At 36.6% G+C, this 16,796-nt stretch overlaps 1 protein-coding gene across 1 annotated transcript in view; it reads left to right on the plus strand.

The window, feature by feature from the left end:
• Positions 1-12,892, plus strand: part of PPP2CB (protein phosphatase 2 catalytic subunit beta) — a 36,296-nt gene extending 23,404 nt beyond the window's left edge. The window contains exons 2-7 of the mRNA XM_045073776.1: positions 659-868; positions 2,428-2,601; positions 5,132-5,221; positions 5,336-5,497; positions 7,039-7,157; positions 12,191-12,892. Of these exons, the coding sequence (XP_044929711.1) occupies positions 659-868; positions 2,428-2,601; positions 5,132-5,221; positions 5,336-5,497; positions 7,039-7,157; positions 12,191-12,263 (828 nt within the window). The 3' untranslated portion in view covers positions 12,264-12,892. The remainder of the gene's footprint in view (positions 1-658; positions 869-2,427; positions 2,602-5,131; positions 5,222-5,335; positions 5,498-7,038; positions 7,158-12,190) is intronic.
• Positions 12,893-16,796: the final 3,904 nt, after the last annotated feature.

Here is a 16,796-nt window from a genome sequence, read left to right on the forward strand (position 1 = left end):
AGTAACACCACATTTTATTTATCCCCTCATCACTTATTGGACATTTAGGTAGTTATCCACTCTTTAGCTATTATGAATAAAGCTGCCATGATCTTGTGTAAATTTTTTTTTAAGATTTTATTTATTTATTTGTCAGAGAGAGAGAGAGAGCAAGAGCGAGCACAGGCAGAGTGGCAGGCAGAGTCAGAGGGAGAAGCAGGCTCCCTGTGGAGCAAGGAGCCCAATGTGGGACTCGATCCCAGGACGATGGGATCATGACCTGAGCCGAAGGCAGCCGCCCAACCAACTGAGCCACCCAGGCGTCCCTGATCTTGTGTAAATTTAAGTTTTCATTTCTCTTAAGCCTATATCTAGGAACAGAATTGCTGGATCACATGGTAATTATGTTTAACGTCTTGAGGAACTGCCAGACTCTTCCACAGCAGCTGTACCACTTTGCATTTCCACCAGCAGTGTGTGAGAGTTGCAATTTCTCCACATCCTCAGAAACATTTGTTACCTTTTAAATTTAGCTATCCTAATAATCAGTATCTAATTGTGGTTTTAGTTTTATGATTTTCTAAGGCTCATTTCAGATGTCTTTTTTCCCAGGCTTTTCTTTTACTGTGCAAGAAATGTTGCTTTTAATGATTTTTCTTTTTTTTTTTTTTTTAAACAGGCTAAGGAAATTTTAACAAAAGAATCAAATGTGCAAGAGGTGCGTTGTCCTGTTACAGTATGTGGAGATGTGCATGGTCAATTCCATGATCTTATGGAACTCTTTAGAATTGGTGGAAAATCACCAGATACAAACTATCTATTCATGGGCGACTATGTAGACAGAGGCTATTACTCAGTGGAGACTGTGACTCTTCTTGTGGCATTAAAGGTATGATTAATGAAATTCAATTTTACTTTTTTTTTTCAAGCTTTAAACTTCCAAAAGGCGAGGATGGCAGTATTGCATATCATCTGTTATATTTTATGATCTTTTCAGTTTACAGTCCCTTGAAATATAATAGTTGGTTTTACATATTAGAAAAGAGAGAAAAATGAAAATTATACATTCAGTGTGTCTGCGTAATTCTGGTAAATCATTCCCTTAGATAATCCACAGCTGAAGTCTTGGAACCATCTTTTCCTTAGGTTTCCCTCATATATAGTCAATTTAATTCTTGCCTTGAGAAGTCTGTTATTCCTGTGTCTGTTTTTCTCTATCACACAATTATGTCTACAATCACTTCACAGCTTCAGTTACTGTAAAAGTATGGGAGCTAATGTTGCTGATCCCTCCAAATCTGCCTTACGTATGCTTCAAGATTAAATCTCTGTTATTTAACACTTCTTCTTACTACTCTTCTGTCCCCAAACTCTTCAGAGATTCCATGTTGCTGGTAGCTCAGACTGCTTGGCTGGCCCTTTGTAGTGTAGCCTGAATTTGCCTGTCAGTATTTGGTAGCATAAACTCTGTATCTCTGATCAGAGTTTCAGTGCTCTGCCTGTCTTCATTATTTCCATCTGATTTCCCCATAAGGTTACTCTGACTTCTTACCTCTTCTGCCAAGACTTACTTAAACCCTACATCTTTCTTGAAGCCTTCAACCACTTTGGCGTTATTCCTTTTACTCTGAATTACTGAGAAACTTAATTTCCCACCCCTTACATATATCACATAGTGGCTTTTTACCATGTATTATTTATGTCTCCTATCTCCTTGATGAGATGAATCCCTAAACAGAAGTCATGTATTATTACATTTATGTAGACCTGGTACCTAACTTTAAACGTGAGCTTAATGTTGGGCACATAATGGATAGTTAATACATATAAACTGAAATAGGCATTTGCAACTTTTAGATTAATTTGGTTTACAGAATTCTTACCAGACACATTCCTGACCAAATAGTATGCTGTATGTCTCTCTGTTTTGTTGTGAAAAGGAGACTCTAAATACATTTGAAGTCTTGCTCAAATTTGACAAAGGCCTGTTTTTGTTAGCAAATACAGTCTTTCTGTGGGAAATAAGAAAAGGGGAGAGAGAAATTAGTATATAAGGGAATTTATCTTAGGTCCAAATCTTTAGCCATCAGTATCCATTCAGCAGTAAGACATAGTGTTCTGAAAAGACATAGAAGACTGGTGAACCTTTGAAGATCAAGAGGATATTAAAGACCAAGAATCAGATACAGTTTTGTTACAATAACATAGATATCAGTTAGTAAGCATTCCAGTGAGGGTGGTATAAATAGTAATGAAGACGATGGACTATAAATATTTCAAAGGTCAGTTAATAATAAATGAGAAAGTGTTTAACTATGAATAAGAATTAGCACTTAATGTAACAGCACACAAAAGAACCATTTTTTTAAAAAATGGGTCAGAAGTTAATGTGCTTAACACCAGTAAAAATATGCTTTGTATCATGAATTTCTTTTGCTTTTCCTGCAGGTGCGTTATCCAGAACGCATTACGATATTGAGAGGAAACCACGAAAGCCGACAGATTACCCAAGTATATGGCTTTTACGATGAATGCCTACGGAAGTATGGAAATGCCAATGTTTGGAAATACTTTACAGATCTATTTGATTATCTTCCACTTACAGCTTTAGTAGATGGACAGGTAGGATATGTGCTTATACGGTGGGTGGGGCAGAAATAAAAGTAAGAAAAGATTTTCTATTAGTAATTTAGGGTTTAGATTTACATGACATTTCTGCATCCCCTTGGCCTTCTCTGCCTCTTTTCATTATAATTAAAATTTCAGAAGAGAGAATTAGGGTAAGTTTTCTGTACATTGTGATCAGCAGATTTCCCTGTTGTCCTCAGATGTGTGTGTAAATATTATTGCTAAGGAATTTGCCAATATGCTTTCCTATTATAAATATCATAAATAAATGCTTAAGACCCTGAAGTACAATACTGGTGTAACGCAAAGCTGTTTTTTAAAACTAGCTCCATCCGTAAACATTGTTGGCTGGTTACTGTTAATAACTTTTTATTCCTATTTTCATGGGAATTGCAAGCAATAATGTATATTACATAAAAAGTGCATGCTTTCTTTCCACCTGTAACGAGTATTATAGACATACTGTAAAACATTCAGAAGTATAAGAAAATTGTGCAAGTTTCTATATTTGAGTTTCTAAGAGATAAATCCCTGTGAACATGAACTGACTTAACTTTAAATATGAAGCATACAGTACCAGTAAATAACATGTGGTGCAAGTCTGCAATTCCTAAACTGTATAAAAGCCTAGAATTGTCATGGGCATAATAGATCACTCAGAATTTGGTGATAGCCTTTACTGTGTGGTCCTGACAGTCCACATTTTCCCAGCCATGGTATTGGACACTGCAGTAATTAATTTTAAAGAACAATATTTTGCCTAGACTTGGCTAAAATGAAAGAAAACAGTGTGGACTTTAAGAGTTCACAAATTATTTCTAAATGACAGTGGAAGTACAATGTAGACCAAAAGTTTTGGATGTAAACAGGGGTGAAATGCAAGGAAATACATAATCTCACATTTCATTTTGTAAAAAAAAAAAAAAAAATTAAAGGAAATGTGAAATATTGAACTCAATGAATGGCCATAGTAAATAAACTTAAGTTTATAATAAATTATTTATAATTTATAAATTTATTTATACATAAACTAAGTTTATAATAAATAAATAAACTTAAGTAAATAGCCATAGTAAAATAAACTTAAAGGATTAAAGATAAAAGCAGACGTGGAGGGGTGCCTGGGTGGCTCAGTTGTTTAAACATCTATCTCTAGATTTCAGCTCAGGTCATGATCTCAGGATCCTGGGATCAAGTCCCCAAGTCAGTTCAAGCTCGGCAGGGAATTTGCTTCAGGATTTTGTCACTCTGCACGCCCCCCCCCCGCAATAAATAAATCTTTAAAAAAGCACAAATGGAAACCAAAAAATCACTAGGAATGAGAAATAAGGCGTTACCATCAATATGGATCTGCTTACATATCACAGTAACAGGGCACAGCTTTATTATATTTGAAAAGGTGAAATTTAATATAGCAAAATAGTTTTTGAAGAAATTAAGCCAATATAAATAGACTACCAAACTTAGAAGAAATTGGAAAAGTAATCAGGTCTGGATAGTTTTATGGGCAAATTCTACCAAAACTTTAAGGAACATGCATAATTTATGTTCTAGAGCTTAGGAATGGAGAGCTTCAAAAGTATCATCTCACTAAACCAGACATGGCAAGCACCAAAAAAATAAAACTAATTAAGTAGTAAAATAAGATAACATTAATTGAATAAGGAAACTTATACTGACTGTACTTAATCAGCAAAACATCAGAAACCTCATCAAAATCAGGAAAAAAATGCCCTCTAAAACTTTTTATTACTATTCTCTCTGATCAGAACCCTAGAGGATAGGTCTGGGAGTAGATATTTTATCCAAAACTAACAAAAATTGTATTTTTCAGTTTTGTTTTAGAAATCCTAGCCAGTGCACTGAGCATTAAAAAGAATTAAAAGGTATAAACATTGAGAAGCTAATAAATATTTTTGCTAACAACATGATTTATGTACTCAGAGAACTCTTTAAGAAAGCTGAAAAAGTGTTGGAACCAGTAATAGGATTGGTAGTGTCCTTGCTGTTAGAGAAACAAAAAAACTCTATATGTTAGCAAAAAGTGTAATGCTGAGTCACAAGAATAGAGATCCCATTCACTAGAGAAGGGGGAAAACACTACACAAAGTATTAGGATTATAAGGACAACAGTATTTTAAAGTATTGGTAGCTTTCTCTAATAATGTGATTTTTGTTTCCTTTTTCATTGTATTTTAAAAATTTTCCACAGTGATATATTTTTTTAAGAATTTATTTATTTATTTGACAGAGAAAGAGAGATCACAAGTAGGCAGAGAGGGGTGGAAGCAGGCTCCCCACTGAGCAGAGAGCCGGATGCAGGGCTCAATCCCAGGACCCTGAGATCATGACCTGAGCCAAAGGCAGAGGCTTATTAATCCACTGATCCACCTCAACAGTGAAAATTATTAAACTTCATTTTGTAAAGCAAATCTATTAGGATTTACATTTTGTAACCATTAGTTTTTTACTCTCCATTAACTTTCAGCATTTAATAAAGCCTTTTTTTTTTATTCACAAACAGATATTCTGCCTCCACGGTGGCCTCTCTCCATCCATAGATACACTGGATCATATAAGAGCTTTGGATCGTTTACAAGAAGTTCCACATGAGGTAAACTTAGTTTCAATTTTAAAAAGAAAGAAATATAATCACATTATGGTAAAGCTAAATTAGTTCAATTTGACTGTTAGTAATTTATAACATGTACTTAATTTTCTTGGCCAGGGCCCAATGTGTGATCTGTTGTGGTCAGATCCAGATGATCGTGGTGGATGGGGTATCTCACCACGTGGTGCTGGCTACACATTTGGACAGGACATTTCTGAAACATTTAACCATGCCAATGGTCTCACACTGGTTTCTCGAGCTCACCAACTTGTAATGGAGGTATGTCTTTTTCCTAGGGGATGAGGATCTTTATTTCAAATAAGTATATATCTCTGTAAAAAGGCTTTGGGAAACATTCCTCCCTATTACCTAAATGAAATGAGAAAAAATTGAGTTGGTTTCAGCAAATAGGGGAAATTACTAGTTGGCCAGAGCAAAATTAAAACTCACTTTGGAAAATAATTTAGACATAGACAAAAGTTTCAAAAATATTATCAAAAAAATCCCCTTGTATTCTACATTGATTCCTCAAATATATTTTCATACTTTACTGTTCTGTCTCTGTCTTCCAGCTTCCCCTCCTCCACATGTTTCTTTTTCTTTTTTTTTTTTTCTCTCTTTTTAAGATTTTTTATTTATTGGGGCGCCTGGGTGGCTCAGCTGTTAAGCATCTGCTTTTGGCTCAAATCATGTCCTGGGATCAAACCCCAGTCAGGCTCCCTGCTCAACAGGAAGCCTGCTTCTCCCTCTCCCCCTGCCATGTTCCTTCTCTCACTGTCTGTCTGTTTCTCTCGTCAAATAAATAAATAAATAATTTTTAAAAAGATTTTATTTGTTTGACAGAGAGATAGCAAGAGAAGAAACACAATCAGGGGGAATGAGAGAGGGAGAAGCAGACTTCCCGCAGAGCGGGGTGCCTGATGGCAGAGCTCAATCCCAGGACCCTGGGATCATGACCTGAGCTGAAGTCAGATGCTTAAGGACTGAGCCACCCAGGCGCTCCTGAATTTTATTCTTTTAAATCAGGGAGTGACTTCAAGATGTTAGAGAAAACAGTGAGAGAAGGAAGAGTGAGAACATGGTTATTAATAAGGAATATAAATTCATATGGTAAAGATAAACCTAATTATATCAATAATCATAAGAAATGTGAATAGTTAAAATTTTTTACTTCCCTAAAATACTGAGACTCTGAATTAGATAATCAGAATTCAGCTGCTACTTGGGATGAATCTAAAACATAATGAAAAAATAAATAAAAATAAAACATAATGGCACTATAGACGAGAAGTAGAGGGAAAATGGTATGTTGGTATATCAGTTAGATAATTATCCAAAATACAGCTAATAATGTGTATCAGAACAGCCTCTGAAATAAAAAATGCATATAGAAATAAGAGGTCTTTACTGATGGAAACTGGCCCAGTTGGCTAGGGAAGAAACAGTTCTGAGTTTGTGTTTACCTAGTAATAGATTCAAAATATATAAAGCAGTAACTCAAGGAAAAGTAAGAAATCTTCCATCTTTGTGGAAGAAATTTTAATACGTACCTGAGCCAAGAGCCGAAGCATAGAGGTCAGTGGAAGAGCACCGTTCCCGAGCTCCCACCACAGTACCCTGGCCCAGCAGTGCACTGTAGCGTTCCGTGCGGGTGCACAGTGTTAAGGATGGATACCCTATAAGGGAGCAGAGAAGACTACATTGCCACCAACAATATTTGGAGTTTTTGAATTTAGTTTTCTAAACTGACCCATGTCAAGATTACAATTTCATAGTGAAATGTTGTTTTGTGTTTTGTTTTGTTTTTTTAAACATTGCAGGGATACAATTGGTGTCATGATCGGAATGTGGTTACCATTTTCAGTGCGCCCAATTACTGTTACCGTTGTGGGAACCAGGCTGCTATCATGGAATTAGATGACACTTTAAAATACTCCTTGTAAGTAACTGAAAATTGTTTAGGTTATATGTAATAGCTTTTAGAAAGAAAATTTTTTTTTTTTTTTAAGATTTTTTTTTTAATTTATTTATCAGAGAGAGAGGGGGAGAGAGCGAGCATAGGCAGACAGAATGGCAGGCAGAGGCAGAGGGAGAAGCAGGCTCCCTGCCGAGCAAGGAGCCCGATGTGGGACTCGATCCCAGGACGCTGGGATCATGACCCGAGCCGAAGGCAGCCGCTTAACCAACTGAGCCACCCAGGCATCCCTAGAAAGAAAATTTTAAACGCAGTTACTAAAATTGGAGGATTTCTGCTTCTGGAATAGTGGAATGAGGAATGTGGCAAACCCTTTCCCCAACAGAAACAGTTATTTACCTGGAAGGTTATTTTAAATAATTATTGTCTTTTTTTTTTTTTTTTTTAAGAATTTATTTATTTATTTGACAGAGATCACAAGTAGGCAGAGAGGCAGGCAGAGAGAGAGAGGAGGAAGCAGGCTACCCGCTGAGCAGATAGCCCAATGCGGGACTCGATCCCAGGACTCTGGGATCATGACCTGAGCCGAAGGCAATGGCTTAACCCACTGAGCCACCCAGGCGCCCTAAATAATTATTGTCTTAAATAAATATTGTCTGAAATGCATACAGCCCATAGAGAAACACAGACTAGAAAATACACTAAATCTCAGTAATAGCCAGAATCTGTGGATTGGGCTCAGTATAACCTGTTCCCTCCCCGTCTTTCCAGATCCTGTGTACAGAAACTGCTTCACAGTCATTCTACTCTGGGACCTGCTCAGACTTTTTTCCTGGGTTTAATCTTTAAACCTTTGTTAATTTTTTTTTTTTTTAATTTATTTGACAGAGATCACAAGTAGGCAGAGAGAGAGAGAGGAAGGAAAGCAGGCTCCCTGCTGAGCGAGAGCCTGACAAGGGGCTTGATCCCAGGACCCTGGGATCACGACCTGAGCCGAAAGCAGAGGCTTTAACCCACTGAGCCACCCAGGCCCCCTAATCTTTAAACCTTTGTTAACTAAACAACAGATTTATTTAGAGGTTCCCTCTGGGTGGGCATAAGCCACTTTGACTGGTCAGAGGTTGTGCTCCAGCCCCCTTGGTCACTGAAATTTTAGGGCTCACCCTAATCCAGTGAACCTACTGGGACCATACATGGCTAGAAGTTGCTATCAGAGTAGAAAGAATACATATTTTGGCTCACAATTCAACGAAGCATACTAGTACCTTGGATTTTCCTTGTTTGATTAGTCCTTAGAGGGTGCAGCCTTAAGGATGCACATAATGTCATTTTCCAGACCATCAGAGATGGATGTGGCTGGGTTTTTAAGCCTGGCATCCTAGGAGTTGCTCCTGGGTCAGAGTAACTTGATCAGTATTTGGTTAGAGATTGTGTTTAAACTCCTGGTATCATTGAAGGTTATATAACCTTTTGTTGATTAATCTATGTTTCAGTTTCCTAGGGCTGCTCTAACAAAGTACCACAAAGTGGGTGCCTTAACGGAATTTATTCTCACATTTGTGAAGGCTACAAGTTTGAAATCAAGGTTTTGGCAGGGTGATGTTTCTTGTAAAGGCTCTAGAGAAGAATCTTTTCTTGCCTCTCTCTAGCTTCTGGTGGCTCCTGCAATCATCACCCCAGTCTGTCTGCACCTGGCACTCTCCCCTGTGTATCTGTTTCTTCTTTAATAAAGATACCATCACATTGATGGGGTGCCTGTGTGGCTCAATTGGTTGAGCATCTGACTTGATTTTGACTAAGGTCATGGTCTCAGTCATGAGATGGAGCCCCATGTTGGGCTCCATGTTGAGCATGGATCTTGCTTGAGATTCTCTCTCCTCTTGTCCCTCTGCCCCTCCCTGCTCATCCTCTCTCTCTCTCTCTCAGAAGAAAAAGAAAAGGATACCACCAGAGTAATTTAGGGCTCAACCTAATCCGGTAAGACCTCACCTTAACTGATAACATCTGTAAAGACTTTATTTCCAAATAGTGTCACATTCTGAGGTTCTGAACCGACATGAATTTTGGAGGCAAACTATTTGACCCAGCATAGTCTGTGTGTGGCTTAGGAATGTTTTCAAGAATGCCCCAGATGGTCCTCTAATTGTTCCTGTGTGGGTATAGCTAATATATGTGCACAGTCATCTTGTCTCCCAGTGGTGACTGTGATCTCAGGAAAGCTTTTCTTTGCTCTTCTTTTGTCTGTTACATTTCTTAAAAATTCAGCTACACTACAAATACATCCATATTGTTTTTGCACCTATATGTAGCTGGTTTTTAAATCCGTTAAAAAGATGCAGTTATACTGTCATTTACAGTTACTGTCGTGTATGTGTGTTTAACTAATAACTTGAATCCAAAGGAAGAATATGAAGAAGATAAAAATGAGAAGTTAATGTAACAAAATCTATACACACCTGCTCTTTCTCAGCTTCTTTAAGGGCATGAGATTGTATGAAAAAGTAACTATAAATGCATTTGGGGGATTTTAACATCAGTAGCAAAAAAATTAAGAAATGGAAAGCAACTTATTATATAGAAGTAAATTTCTCTAAATTGACTAGAATTTATAAACTGCCGTAGAATTAAGTTGTGTATTAAGTTCTCAAGCAACCAATAATAATTTAGAAAATAACTGAACTTACTAAAGGAGTTTAAATGGCACACTAGAAAATATGCTTTTAATAAAAAAGCAGTTGAAGTGGGAACCAAGAAACAAGACAAAAAAAGAAAAAATGGCAGGTATAAGTCCAGTCATGTCCGTATTAAATGTGAGTGGTTTAAGTTATACAGTCAAAAAGGCAAAAATACTAGATTTTTTTTTTAAGATCCAGCTTTATATATCTACAGAAAGTATAATTTAGATTAAAAACAAATGGGTTGAAAGTAAATTAGGTGAAAAATATACCATGCTAATAGCAACCACATGACTTGAACTAGTTAATACTAATAATTAGACAAAACAGATTTCAAAATAAAAATTGTAAATTAGACATAAAGACATTTCACAGTGATGAAAGAGTCAAAGCATTAGGAGTATATACCAGTTGCAAACAACACACTTAACTATGGAGCAAAAATGAACAGAATTGAAGGGAGAAATAGACAATTTGACAAGAGTTGGACTTTATTATGCCACTTCCAATAACAGAACTAGGCAGAAGATCACCAGTGACATAGAAGACTTGAGAAGTACTGTAACTTAACATTATGGGACATTCCACCCAACAGTGGCAGAATACAGTTTTGTCAAATGTACATGGAACATTCTCTAGGATTGACTATATGCTGGGCTATAAACCAAGCCTCAGTAAACTTAAGACTACTGAGGGGTGTCTGGGTGGCTCAGTCAGTTAAGTATCCAGCTCTTGATTTTAGCGCAAGTCATAATCTCAGGGTCATGAGATCAAGCCCCATGTTGGGCTCCACACTGGGCATGGATCCTGCTTAAGATCCTCTCTTTCCCTCTGTTCCCCCTTAAAAAATATATATATATATTGAAGTCCTACAAAATATGTTCTCCAAACACAGTGGATTGAAAATAGAAATCAGAAGTAGAAGGGGAACTGGAAAATGTATAACTGTGGAAATTTACATACACCTAAATGACCTGAATCAAAGAATAAATCATAAGGGAAATTGAAAACACAAAGTGCCAAGACGTAGGAGAGACAGTGAAAGCAGTGTTTGCAGGGAAGTATATAACTGTAAGTGCCTATATTAAAAATCAGATTTTAGAAAGATCAAGTCCATAACCTAATTTTACATTTTAAAGCCCCTAGGAACAGAAGAACAACCTAAACCCAGTGCAAACCAAATAAAGAGAAAATAAATGGAAAAAATACCAAAGCCAGAAGTTGGTTCTTCTCAACTAGACTAGCCAAACAAAAATCAGTGAAGATGCACATTACCAAAGTCACTGTAGACCTTACTGAAATAAAAAGAATTACAAAGGAATACAATGTATAACTGTCTGGCAACCAACTAGGTGACTTGCATAAAATGGACAAATTCCTAGAAAGATAAACTGCCAAAATTGAGTCAGAAAATCTGAATAGACCTATAACAGGTGAAAAAGTTGAATTAGTGTTTTAAAACTTCCTACAAAGGAAAGCCCCAAAGCCCGGTTGACTTCACTGATGGAATGACTTAAATGTTTAAAAAGGAATTAACAGGAATGTTTCACGAGACTAAGAATAGAATAGGAGGGATCATTTCCCAATGTATTCTTTGAGGTCTGTATTTCCCTAATACCAAAATCAAAGATAATTTAAGAAAATTACAAACCAATACTCTTGATGCTTATAGTTGCAAAAATCTGCAACAGTATTAAAAACTGAAGACAGAGTTGGTTCAAAATATGAAAAATCAAAGCAATAAACTGTTGGACAGAAAAACACATGATCATCTCAGTTAAGCCAGGAAAAACATTTGTGAAAATCCAGCACACTTTCCTAATAAAAATACTCATCCTGATAAAGGTCATCTACAGAAACCTCACAGCTAATACCATTTTTTAAAAAAAGGTTTTATTTATTAGATTATAAGCAGGAGGGGCAGAGAAAAAGGAACAAGAAGATTCCATGCCAAGTGGGGAACCCAACATTGCTCCCCTGGGATCATGACCTGAGCCTAAGGCAACACTTTACCAGCCAAGCAACCCATGCATCCCTAATAACATCATTCTTAATCATGAAAGACTAAATGCTTTCTTCTAAAATCTAGAACTAAAAAAAAAAAAAGTCCATTCTCACAGGTTTCATTCAACTGATAATTATACTGCAAATCTTTTCTACCAGGCACTGAATCAGACATTTTGTCTGCTTCAGTTTTCATCGTAGCTCTGTGAGCTAGTTTTACGGAAAAACACACATGCAGTGACCTGCCCGGGGTTATTCCAGTCCTAAACACAGTAAAAGTGGGGAAATCAGTACCACTCTTTCTACAGGGTCTTATTCTTGGATTTGCTTTTAAATTCAAATCCTTTAACTACTTGCTTGCTTCTTTGCCATTTATAGCCTTCAGTTTGACCCAGCACCTCGTCGTGGAGAGCCTCATGTTACCCGGCGCACCCCCGACTACTTCCTGTAAATTCCTCCTGGGAAAAACCTGCCTTTGTATGTGGAAGTATACCTGGCTTTTTAAAATATATATATTTAAAAACAAAACAAAAAAAGCAACAGTAATGTATGTGTTTCTGTAACAAATTGGGATCTGTCTTGGCATTAAACATTATCATGGACCAAAATGTGCCATACTAATGATGAGCATTTAGCACAATTTGAGACTGAAATTTAGTACAACACTATGTTCTAGATCGGTCAGTCTTAACAGTTTGCCTGCTGTATTTGTAGTAACCATTTTCCTCTGGACTGTTCAAGCAAAAAAGGTAACTAACTCCTTCATTGCCTTTTGCACTTACTTGGAAATTTTAGTTATAGTGTTTAACTGGCATGGATTGGTAGAGTTGGAGTTTTATTTTTAAGAAAAATTCACAAGCTAACTTCCACTTAATCCATTACCCTTTATTTTATTGAAAATGTATAGTTAAATTAACTGAAGAAAAGATTCTTGGGAGTATGTTGTCATAACATTTAAAAAGGTTTCCCTTCATTTAAGTGACTGTTTTCTGTCGATCTGCATATTTCTGTGTACTTGTCATGACAGTGCTTGCATCCTATTTGGTGTACTGAGCAAATAAACTTTCCATTTTAAACAAATCGGTTTACTGTGGTATCCTTTAAATGAAAAGTTCTTTTTTGACACTATATAAAGCCTCTTAAAAAATAAATCTCTTGACCTGTGATAAATAGTTGTGTTGAGATAATTTATTGGCAATGTTTTTTGTGTTGGGCTTATATTCAGAAGAAAACCTCAAATAGTAGGCTGGAAAAGTTTAGAGCATAAAAACCATTTTTATTTCTAAACATTTTACTAGGTAGTTTATATTAATATATTCAAATATGTAGTATATGCTAAAACTGTAGAATGTTCTATAGCTAGGAAGAATCTTCTAAAAGCCAGAATATATTTTGTCTTTCTCCATTGCTCTAGAAATAAGAATTAATCTCCAAAAGAGAGTTTAGTAGAAATAGTAAGTAATAAATAGCTTCATTACTAATATATAAATTCCGAGGGGGGTGGATGTAGAGTCAGTGTTAAGGGTGAGTGTCGGAGGGTGGAAGACACGAGAGAAAATTAGGTTTTTTAAGTTTATAGAAGAAAACAAGATGGTAGAATAAATATCTCAATGGCAATGGATGGAGTTCTCTAGTTAAAAGACATAGGGTCATTTTTTATTTTTTTAAATCCAACTATATCCTGATTACAAGGCACATACCAAAAGCAAAAAGTCAGGCATGTTGAAAATTAAAAGATGGAATAGACTGGGAAGATACTAATCAAAGGAAACCTGCAATAGCTATATTAATATTAAAATAGACACTGCGACAAAATTTAAGAACAGAACATTAATACAAATAGGGTTAACTCATAATTCTAAACTTGTATGTACATACCAAAATAGTCTCACTATGAAAATAAAAAATCCTGAAAAATCAGGTTGACGAGTTTTTATTATAATGGCAGAATTCAACTCATTGTTAAGTCAAAGATGTAGAGTATTTAATAAAACATTTTAATAAGATTTATATAATAGAATGGCAACTGGGTGGCTCAGTTAAGTGTCCAACTCGATTTTGGCTCAGGTCATGATCTGAGTCATAAGATCAAGCCCCATGTTGAACTCCATGCTCTCTCCCTCTTCCTCTGGCCCTCCCCATTCTCATGCACTCTCTCAAAAAAAAGAAAGTGGGGGGAGGGAGGAAGAAAGGAAGGAAGATGTAATAGACAAAGGTAGATCTCTGTGCCCTAATAGAGCACACATTTTTGTCAAGTTTTTTTAATAGGACACCTCTGAGTACAATGCAATTTAGAAAATAGAAAAAATAGGGGCGCCTGGGTGGCTCAGTGGGTAAAGCCGCTGCCTTCGGCTCAGGTCATGATCTCAGGGTCCTGGGATAGAGTCCTGCACTGGGCTCTCTGCTCAACAGGGAGCCTGCTTCCTCCTCTCTCTCTGCCTACTTGTGATCTCTCTCTGTCAAATAAATAAATAGGAAAATAGAAAAAATAAGAGGACATGATATTCTGTAGAAAATGTAAAAAGACCAAAAAATTACTAGAACTGATGCATGAATTCAGTAAAGTGGCAGGAAAAATATTGTTAAAATGTCTGTATAACCCAAAGCAGTCTACACATTTAAAGCAATCCCTAACAAAACACCACCAGCATTTTTCACAGTGCTAGAACAAACAATTCTAAAATTTGTATGGAACCATGAAAGACCCTAAATAGCCAAAGGAATGTTGAAAAGCAAAGCTGGTGGCATCACAATTCCAGACTAGATTACAAAGCTGTAGTGATAAGACAGTATGGTAGTGGCACAAACACACATAGATCAATGAAACAGAATAGAAAACCCAGAAATGGTCACACAATGCTACGGTCAACTAATCTTTGACAAAGCAGGAGAGAATATCCAATGGGAAAAAGTCTTTCAGGAAATGGTGTTGGGAAAACTGGACATCAACATACAAAAGAATGAAACTGGAGAACCTTTTTAAACCATATACAAAAATAAACTCAAAATGAATGAAAGACCTAAATGTGAGACAGGAAACCATCAAAGTCCTAGAGAACACAGGCAACAACCTCGTTGACATCAGCTGTAGCAACTTACCAGGTACATCTCCACAGGCAAGGGAAACAGAAGTGAAAATGAACTATTGGGACTTCATCAAAATAAAAAGGTGCTACACAGAGAAGGAAACAACAAAACTACAAGGTGGCCTTTGGAAGGCGCAAAGATACTTGCAAATGATACATCTGATAAACAGTTAGTATCCAAAATTTATAAAGAACTTACACAACTCAACACCCCTTCAAAAAAGTAATCCTGTTAAGAAATGGGCAGAAGACATGAATAGACATTTTTCCAAAGAAGATACATGGCCAACAGACACGTGAAAAGGTGCTCAAAATCAGGGAAGTAATGAATCAAAACTACAATAAGATATCACCTCATACCAGTCAGAATGGCTAAAAATAACAACAAAGGAAACAACAGATTTTGGCAAGGATGTGGAGAAAGGGAAACCTTACACTGTTGGTGAGAATGCAAACTGGTACAGCCACCCTGGAAAATAATACGGAATTTCCTCAAAAAGTTATAACTAGAACTACCTTATGACCGATCAATTGTCTACTAGGTATTTACACAAAGGATACAAAAATAGTGACCCAGAGGGATACATGCACCCTGAAGCTTATAGCAGCATTATCAACAATAGCCAAATTATGGAAAGACCCCACATGTCTGTTGATGAATGGATAAAGAATAGGTGGTATATGGGATATTTGGGTAGCAAAGTTGGTTAAGCATCCATATAAACCATAAAAGAGAATGAAATCTTGCCATTTGTAGTGAAATGGATGGAGTATATGCTAAGTGAAACAAATCTGAGAAAGACAACTACCAAGTGATTTCACTCAGTAATTTAAGAGAAAACAGATGAACATGGGGAAAAAAGATGCAAACCATAAACATATTCTTTAACTATAGAGAACAAACAGGACTACTGGGGAGGTGAGCGGTGGGATAGGGTAAATGGGTGATGAGTATTCAGGAGAGCACTCGTGGTGATGAGCACTGGGTGCTATATGTAGGTGCTGAATCACTACATTCTACTGAACTAATATTACACTATATGTTAACTAGATTTAAATAAAAACTTGAAACTATTAAAAGCAAAAATTTTCAGAAGTACCTATTCTTTTTGGAATTTAAAGAGTTAAATTCAAGGGTAAAGGAACTTTTAACTTCCATAAAACAAAATTTAGAAAAACTGGTTATGAAAAAATAAATTTTAATTTTTTTTTTAAAGATTTTATTTATTTATTTGACAGAGAGAAATCACAAGTAGATGGAGAGGCAGGCAGAGAGAGAGAGAGGGAAACAGGCTCCCTGCTGAGCAGAGAGCCCGATGTGGGACTCGATCCCAGGACCCTGAGATCATGACCTGAGCCGAAGGCAGCAGCTTAACCCACTGAGCCACCCAGGCGCCCGAAAAAATAAATTTTAAATATGTGGACAAAACCTCTACAATAGCCAAAATAATTTGGAAAAACAAGAACGGGTACATTCACTTTCCAATGTCAGAACTTGTTATAAAATTATAATTTTCAAGACCGTGTTGTATTGGTATGCCCAGATACACAGATCAATGAACAAAATTAAGAGTCCAGAGGGTGCCTGGGTGGCTAGATGGTTAAGCATCTGCCTTTAGCTCAGGTCATGATCCGGGGTCCTGGGATCAAGTCCCACATCAGGCTCCCTGTTTGGCGGGGAGCCTGCTTCTCCCTCCCCCTCTACTGCTCCCCCTGCTTGTGCTCTCTCTCTCTCTCAAATAAATAAAATCTTTAAAAAACAATTAAGAATCCAGAAATAAATCCTTACATTTATAGTTAATTATCCTTTGAGAAAGTGGTAAGGCAATTCATTGAGGGATTCTTCAATAAATGGTGTTAGGACAATTCTATATACACATGCGACAGAAGGACAAATT

The sequence above is a fragment of the Mustela putorius genome, unplaced genomic scaffold, assembly GCF_011764305.1.
Source record: "Mustela putorius furo isolate JIRA1106 unplaced genomic scaffold, ASM1176430v1.1 tig00537255_pilon_pilon_pilon, whole genome shotgun sequence".
Taxonomy (NCBI): domain Eukaryota; kingdom Metazoa; phylum Chordata; class Mammalia; order Carnivora; family Mustelidae; genus Mustela; species Mustela putorius.